The sequence below is a fragment of the Charadrius vociferus genome, unplaced genomic scaffold, assembly GCF_000708025.1.
Source record: "Charadrius vociferus isolate BGI_N301 unplaced genomic scaffold, ASM70802v2 scaffold583, whole genome shotgun sequence".
Classification (NCBI taxonomy): domain Eukaryota; kingdom Metazoa; phylum Chordata; class Aves; order Charadriiformes; family Charadriidae; genus Charadrius; species Charadrius vociferus.
In genome coordinates, this window is record NW_009647690.1 from 450,438 (window position 1) to 459,168 (window position 8,731).

General features: G+C 44.8%; 1 protein-coding gene across 1 annotated transcript in view; it reads left to right on the forward strand.

Annotated features, from left to right (window-relative positions):
* The window catches only part of PCSK2 (proprotein convertase subtilisin/kexin type 2), an 87,222-nt gene that overhangs the window by 56,226 nt on the left and 22,265 nt on the right, over nt 1-8,731 (forward strand). Inside the window, exon 7 of the mRNA XM_009881425.1 lies at nt 6,128-6,216. Coding sequence (XP_009879727.1) covers nt 6,128-6,216 — 89 coding nt within the window. The remainder of the gene's footprint in view (nt 1-6,127; nt 6,217-8,731) is intronic.

The following is an 8,731-nucleotide window of genomic DNA, read 5'->3' on the forward strand; positions in this document are numbered from 1 at the left end:
TCCACATCCAGCATCTCTGGCTCTGCGGCATGCTCCCCAGGGTCTCAGGCAAGTTCTGGCTTGGATCTGCAAAAGTTGTTTCCGGATATTTTCTGTGAAATTTCCAGATGTTTTCTAAATGTAAATATCATTGATGTTCCCAACATTTACGTAACAGCAGCACTGAGGATTTGAAAACTTTTAAAGGTTTCAGGGCTCAGTCTTAGTGCTTATCAAAAAGTATTTTAGGCCTGTTTGATGTGGTTTTCATCTCTAACTTAGTGTTAGATGGATGGCCTCTGAGTTTTGTACAGGTTTTTTGTTGTTATTTCTAAAGAAATCAATTTTAGTTCTGTCAGAATGGCACAACAAAGATGTGGAGCAGCTGTGCTTCCACCTCAGACACGGGCTTCCTGGAATGGATCAAACACATTTAGGAGCTGTGATGTCCTCCTTTGTAGTCCTGCCATTTTTCAGCCAAAGCAAGATGCCAACGAGATTTCTCCTTCATTTCAGGAAAGGACATCTGACACTTTTAAACTAGTATGAATCCAATTAGTGAATGGAAAGTCGGCGAAAGACTAGGGCTCTAATTTGTGAAGGTCTGCTGCCCTTCTCGCTTTATTTATGCAAAGGATCTTTGTAGGGGAAAGGTATCACTTAGCTCTGGAGCAGCACAGAGGAAAATTAAATTTAGCTTCAGTGGGTAATGGTAGCTTCTGTCATTTTCAGTGTGGAACTTCATAAAACTAAGTGTGTTCTGCCAAGCCCCATTAACACTGATTGTTCTGCTATCAAGTATTTTATAGCGGGGCACAGTTTGCAGTCCTTAACGTGTTCTGCAAGGTGGCCCTGGAGGCGTTTACCTCCTAAAGTCTCTTAAAAATGTGCCTCGAGCATCCTGGATGTGGCAAGGCTCGTGGTCTCTGGCCCCAGGTGCCTCTGACTAACTTCAGGCACCCAAGTGAAGAATCGAGGGTGAGAAGCCATGGTCATCTGTGACCCGATCTGTAATTATTGAGAACAACATGATGCTGGTTTTCAGAGAACTGCAACAGTTTCTTCTGTTTCTTTTCATGAGGGGATGGGGAGCTCAGGTCAGCAAGTCAGGTGGAAAAAAGCAATGCAGAAATTGCTTTGCCGATTTCCTTCATTATTCTTTCCAGAAAAAAAATGATACCTAGAAAGTATAGCGTTCTTGGTTGTGAACAAGAATGCTTGTGTGGTTTCTTAGGTGATACAGGGAATTTTCTGCCTCGCAAGGTGAATTATAGGAGCTGCACACTCCGTAAAGCATCCCTTTCCTGCTTGCACAATTCGAGAAGGCTCTAAGATGCAAGGTTTCGTGTTTATTCCAGGCTAAGATGCAAACCAACACACCACATCCAGCTGTTCAGGAGTAGTTGTGACTGTTATTCTCTGTGTATTTCTTTGCCATACTGTTAATCAAGCTGATGGGCTCATATATAACCTGTTGTCATAACTTCTGACTCCTGAATTATTATTACTGGTAGGTTACAACTGTCTGCCTATGGCAGTCTGTCTGTCCATACGTGTAGCTGCACAGGTGCACCTGGATAGAGAGTAGTTACACAGAAAAGCCATTCAGAGAAACCTGCAATAAAGGCTGCGTTTTGCTCAGTTTGCAGTCAGTGATGTATCTCCCATTGAATTTTATGCATGCAGGAGGATCAGACTCAAAATAGGATAGCGTAATATCCCTTTTTCCATAAAGAATACATTTCTGTGTGAGGAATTCAAGTGATTTGTGGAACAAGAAGCAGAGGACTGTTTTTTAAAGAGATGAACCAAGGGGCTTTTGTGAGCTGCCAGCTGCATGTGCAAAGTGTCATTAGACTTTAAGAAAAAAAGGGAGAGGTTTTTGCATGGAGTATTTCATTAATCGCAGCTGCTCTGCTTGTAAGCACAGATTCTCCTTCCACTTTGTGCTTTTTAAGGCTGCTGGAAGCACTTTGGCCTTACCATCTAACAGCCACTGGCCCATGAAACCAAGCAGGGTGGGTTTTGGAAGGGGACAGCGTGGTGCCTCGGGCAGGGAATTGCAGTTAGGCAGTTCGGCTGCTGTTACGGGGAGAGGCACGCACGTGCCTGGGCAGTCAAGAGATTTATTCCTGTGCTTACCATACTGATGGTTTGATTGTGTTCAGATCCACAGCTCGGGGACCAAGCCAGCATAGGGGACGCTGCATGCAACATGGGACAGGGCTGTGTTTGAGCCTGGGGAGCAATGAAGGAACCTGAACCAAGCCCTGTTCCCAAAAGCAGAGGCAGCTCCACAGGCCTCAGCGTTTGTTTTTTCAGTTGTGGTTTTGTTTTGTTTTGTTGGGTTTTTTTGTTTGTTTGTTTTTAAACATGCACTCCTCCTGAACCACATTTGGGACCTTGGCACGTACCGTGTTGTGTGATGTGGAGGTACCCACAGGAGTCAGAGATAGCTTGGCCTTTCTGTAGAGCCCTCTGATTTCTTGTGAGCATGTGGAAGGCACAACTCGGGGCTCCCCATCTCAGATTACGAATTTCTGCCATGATATAAATACCCAATATTTTTTTCCCCACTCCTGCAGCCTTTGTATTCTGTATATTCTCTCACCCAGATAAGAGTTAGCTGGGCAAAAATTATTCACTATCTTGAAAACCCATATTCTTCAGAGGTAAAAATGTCCTTTACTTATTATGGATCCAAACAAAACAGCACTGAGTCAAGGGAAGAGCTCCCCTTGGCTTCCAGACAGCACTCATTAACGGTAAAAACACCTGCTCCCCTCCTCCTCATTTTTCAAGCAATACAATGGAAACAACATAATAATTGAGCATTTGTTTAAACAGATTTAGCAGCTCTTTCTACCTGCAGTGTTATGACAAAAGAGTCAAGGAAGAGCCGCAGCGCTACTGCTGGTTCTCGGCGTGTTTGGATGCAGGCAGAGCATCCAAACTGTGTCCAGTTCTGGGCTCCCCAGTTCAAGAAAGACAGGGAACTGCTCGAGAGGGTCCAGCAAAGGGCAACAAAGATGATTAGGGGACTGGAGCACCTTTCTTATGAGGAAAGGCTGAGGGACTTGGGTCTCTTTAGTCTAGAGAAAAGAAGATTGAGGGGGGATCTTATTAATACATACAAATACTTAATGGGAGGATGCCAGGGGGATGGGAGCAGTCTTTTTTCAGTGGCGCCCAGTGATAGGACGAGGGGTAATGGGCATAAACTTGAACATAGGAAGTTCCATCTTAACATGAGAAGGAACTTCTTTACTTTGAGGGTAGTGGAGCACTGGCACAGGCTGCCCAGAGAGGTGGTGGAGTCTCCCACTCTGGAGACATTCAAAACCCACCTGGACGCTGTCCTGTGTAACGTGCTGTAGGTGACCCTGCTCTGGCAGGGGGGTTGGGCTTAATGATCTCCAGAGGTCCCTTCCAACCCTAACAATTCTGTGAATTCTGTGAATTCTGTGAGCTCCCCATGGGATGTTCCCCAAAGCAGGGGAACACTTTCCCTTATGCAAACGCTGCAATGCTTAGAAGCTGACAATGTCACGTGAGTCAAAAGGGGATGTCATTTGCCCCACAGAATTGTCCCTCTGAGCTTTGCATATTTAACTGCTGCCCAGTGCGAGCAACTAAAAGGTGAAGACAGGCAGATCGTCCCAGCTATCGAGACTGCAGCTCTGCGTAGCCCTCCCCTAAGGACAGCTGAAGTTAGGAAGGATGGATCCTGTCCTTTGCTGTCTGTAGAAGCATTTCAAAGCAGATGAAAAGGAACTTAAATGAGAATCTGTGCCACCTCTGACTGTTTTAAAATATGTCAATAGAAGGGCATGCACAATAGCATTGGCAGCGGGTTTTAGAAATAGAAATAATTTTCTAAGACAAAGCAGAGGGAAATTTTCATAACTCGTACAGGTATGTTATTTAAACCAGCTGAAGGCAAAACTGACTTTCAATAGAATCGCCCTCTCCCACCTTAGGTTTTCATGAATGTTCATGTAAAATGTTGGCATTTATATAATGTTTATGGAAAACTTGCTCTGCATGCTAATATATGGTTTACCTTTGAAGTTACTTTTTCATAGGTGGAAATAATTGTTTTCTCTCCCCTTGATTTAAACATTGAAATAAGAGTGAAGAGGTGAATGTTGGAGAGAAAAAGCTGTGATTTGTGCCTGTGACACGGGTCACTTCATAGAAACCACAATGGATTTATCAATGATACATGAACAGCAAATAGGACTAAATTGGAAAAGTCTGCTATTTGCCATTAATAATTCAACCAAATGCATTTGCACTAACTCACTTAGGACTTTTTTCTCCAGTCAGCAGCACGGTATCTAAACCCTGAGCTGCTGGAACAGGTTTGCTTGCAGTCTCTATCATGTGGGCTGGGGAGGTGAGGTGGGGGAGAGGACCATCTGATAAAATCTTTTCACCAGGAAGGTCCTAATACTATTTCTCCCTCTGTGAGAGAAAGAGCTCACCTGGCAGTGTCACCGATTATTTTGTGCCCCAGTGTCAGTCAAAACAATTTTTTAACAAAGCCATTTATTCTGCTCTGTGGCTTGTAGCTAGCCCACAGGTGACTAGATAATGAATGCCTAGCAACAGTATATTTTTTTCACAGTTCCTTGAACAAGGGCATGAGGGAAAACCTGCTTGATGGTTGAAAGAAATTTCTCCGGCAGCTGAATAAGAAATCTGTATCGCTCTCCTCTCTGCCCCCTTTCTAAAAGGAACTTGCATGAGATCTTCATCCTTTCATGATCAAGACACTGTGTACATTCAAGGCCAGTCATTTTCTTTTGTGAAGCCGCCTTTAAAAATATAGTACAGCAGGAAAAAGAATGTGTTGCATCTCACCCCTTTATTAATGTTGCACTCGCCTTTGCCAGAGGTGCTTAAAGGGAGAGAGGGAGAAAAAAGATGATTAAAACAAAACAATTCTGCTCCCTCCTGGGATGGTTCATGTGGTACTCTGTATAGCCTTTATAATACAGCACTGCTAATTGCATGAATACTTAATATGGTATAGGAGCAATGCCAGTTTTAATGCACAGAGTGGATTGATGTGAGCGGTAGGATGGATTTGTATTGATTCAACATCTTAAACGGAAAGAAACCTGACAGCAGCATAGGTTTCACAAGTTTCTCTGCTGCTATGCTATTTTTTAAAAACTAGATAATATTGTCCATATTTATCTTCTATTTGGTTTAATTTCTGTGATGAATTAGGAGAAAGGAAAATGTAATCTGCCTTCCTGCAGGACTGCCTCAGAGCCACTGCCAGTTAAAGGGTCTCTGTGAAGAGCTGTAAAGCACTTCAGAGATGCCAAGTGTTCTTGAAATGCCATGTGTCAGCCCGAACCTGGACCTCCGTGTCAGAGCAGAGACACTTCCCACTTGAGCAGAAAGCCGTAGCTCTGTACGCTGACAGCTGGAGCACCTTGTCAGCTCTCCTGGGAATCAGGCACTGGAGGAAGGGGGTGCATGTGCCTCGGGCCTGGCCAGCCGGGCCACAGCTCCGCTGCCGAGCCGTGCAGTGACCCTTGTGGCCCCCTTCTGCCACTCCAGCTTGATACTGCACCCACCTCTTTCCACAGCATTTCTTTTGTGCGCCGGGATACGCTCCTGACGCACGCTCGAACAGCAAAAAGGCAACCAGACTTTGTTCTGTGGGGTTCAAAATAATAGGTGTTGCACTCTCAAAGTGCAAAATTGCAAAAACAAACAAATTGCAACTCTCAAGTCACAAAAATGAAGGAATTAATATTGATCTTATTTTTACACCGGTCTATCAAGGGCCTGTTTCTACTGATTAATAATTAGTAACAAGGCAGAATCTGTTTGACAGAGTTAAAAAGGTCCAAATAACTTTACAACTAAGTGAAGCGTCAGTACGCATGTTAACCTCAGAGCAAGCATCGCTCGCACTGCAGCGGGGAAGTTGATTATCTCCTGCTTCAGGAAGGAATGAGCTTGTCCAAGTATCCAAGTACAGCACTCAACACTTTGCCATGGAACGGTTTTCCTCCGAGGCACTGGGAGCTGACTATGAGGCGAACCCAAGATCGCGGTGATGCAGCTCGATTGAGCATATGCGTTAGCTGGGGTTCACGTGGTGTCTCTGTCTTCCCTTTTGCAGCCATGGGACACGGTGTGCAGGAGAGGTGTCTGCTGCTGCCAACAACAACATCTGCGGCGTGGGAGTTGCGTACAACTCCAAGGTGGCAGGTATGGTAGCAATTCGAGGTGTAAATGGTCCTTACGCCACTGTGCCTCAGGCAGAACTTCTCCTGCAGAGACAGGGAGCATTGCCCAGGGCAGGACTGCAGGTTGGCACTGGGCCATGTGTTTATTACTTTTCACAGTAGCTGAGGAGAGGAATGTCTCCATGGCTTTGCTTTTCAATTGAGGGCCTTATATAGCCTCCTTGATAACGTTGCAAAGGAAGAGCTCTGCTGCTTCGTATGCCAACTCCTGTTTGTATATGGATTTTCAGTGCTTCTTCCCTGTGTTGTTGCAGAATCATTTGTGACCAATCTCATTTTGCAGGAGGTAGAATACAAATAACTGCTGCACTTAGAAACTATACTTGAAAAGGCAAATGCCGTGCCACTTTTATTCTTTGGGCTCCCGCAGGGCAGGCCCTGCAGTGCTGTAGATCTCCGCGGACATTGGTTTCCTCTGTCTTAACAGGCGATGCAGAGTGGTTGAAGCAGACGCACAGAATGAGGTGGGTGGTGCCTTGCACCCAGATTTCACACCTCAGCTGTATTGGGTGTTTGTACTTCTAATTAGCTCTTGTCTGCACTGATAGACTGAATACAGGGAGTGGAGGGAGTTAGGTGCTCGGACAGCGTGTGTCGCTTTAGTTTACTCTAAAGAAATCCAGTTTTCCCACTCTAAGACTATTCCATAATGATGATGAATTTCATTTCATTCCCCAGTCCATGCTAAAACTCCAGTGTGGATGCACCCATTGCTTCCTGGGAATGGTTCACAGTGTGTGTGCATGGGCAGCTCTGCTCTGCTTGGCCAGTCCCAGTTTCACTGTGGTGTAGGAAGAGTCTGGAGAAGGCTGCGTTTCACCTGTCACCTGCTTGATCAAAAGCCGAGTCCCCACTGTAGAAGGGCACCAAGCAATGTTTGCTAAGCCATTACCCTGAGAGATATCACTGACAGTTAGTGACTGACCAGGCAGCTCTAGTGCATGTCCCCTTTCTTCAGTAATAGTAATGTCCCCTCCAGAGATGGGACATTTCATATTTACGTTCGGGCAATAACTACTTTTAGAGCTGCGTGAACTGAGGCACGGGATTTTGGGTGGACCTCACCTGTATTATTAGTATAACTCTGCAACTTCAAGCTGATTGCTTAAAAATCAAGAGGCGAAGGCCTTTTCTGATGACCAACAGCCTACAAATAATCTTCCATGCTTGTCCACTTAGTAACAAAACCCCCCCAAGGCTTTTGGGAGTGCCAGCCTCTGCTGCCTGATGACGCTGTGCACCTGTAGCACCACCGTGTGGCCAGTGGGAAACGTGGAAGTTCCTTAGAGCTGGGAGTGCTGCTGACATGATTCGGGGTCCATGTGTGCAGGGGGAATTGGAAGTTGGTAGCCAAGGATCTGGGGCATCGTGCGTTTTGCTTCTTGTACCTGTTTCTTTGCCCTGAAGTCAAACCAGATGGCTTGGCTCCTCCTGTTGTTCCCCCACCTCCCCAGGGTCAATAACTAGTTCTGTGATTTCAGTGCAGATCTGCATTTGAAAAAGCATGTGAAGGGTTTCTCTCTCATTACATTGGACTTCATGATTTCTAGCTTGAATTAGCAAATCAGGAACATCCAGCTTTGGTCTGGTTTCTATCTGAAGTTTATGCCGCTTTTTCCAGCCTCACATTTGGCACATGGGTTTTCTATTGAATATAGTAAAAGCACTGGTTTCTCAATCAGGGTCCTTGCTGCCATTCACACTGTTTGGCTCTGTGGTATTGCTTTCTGTCCCATCTGTGTCCTAAAACTGTTGGAAAGAACTGAACTTCAACTCAAGGCCACAGATGGCAGTTGAAATGTAAATGTGTCCCTGGTTACTCAGGTCTCACCCAAAGGCCACGGAGAGGTTGGCAATCAGTGAAGCTGTCCTATGTGTGGGACATGATGGATGTGAGGGCTTGCACTGCCGTCTTTGTCACGCTCTCTGGCTTGCTTAGGCCTAGCACTTTGAGGTTTCATGAAGTTGGCGTGTCCTAGGATTGTATTGTTTAAAGTCTAACTCGATTTCTACTGCAGTACGGGTTAAAGGAAGCAGGTTTTAGTTTGCTTTTTTCTCCAAATGCTGGCCAGATTTTGCTATTGCGTCTGCATGTTGACACAATGATATTTTTCCAGGAAATTGTTGTGTAGTGTGTTTCCCCTCTGTGATTAAATTCTGGAGAAGAACCAAAATAAACAGAAAAATTACTTGAAAAACTAATGAAGTGTCAAGGCGTCACTGAATATAAATTAGAGATGGGAGGGGCCTTAATCCTTTTCCCTAGTTGTTACAAAATACTATTTTAAATACTATTAAGATTATTTTTTTAAAATATTATTAAGATTATTTGAATGCTATTAAGTGCTGAGATTGCTGAATACTGCTGTTTTAAAAGTGTTTTCAAATAGTAGCTGAAAAAATACCGTGCAATTAGAGAGCTAACAATAAAGTTCTTTCTCTTTCTGGGGCTGGTGTGTAAGTGCTGCCGTCCTGCT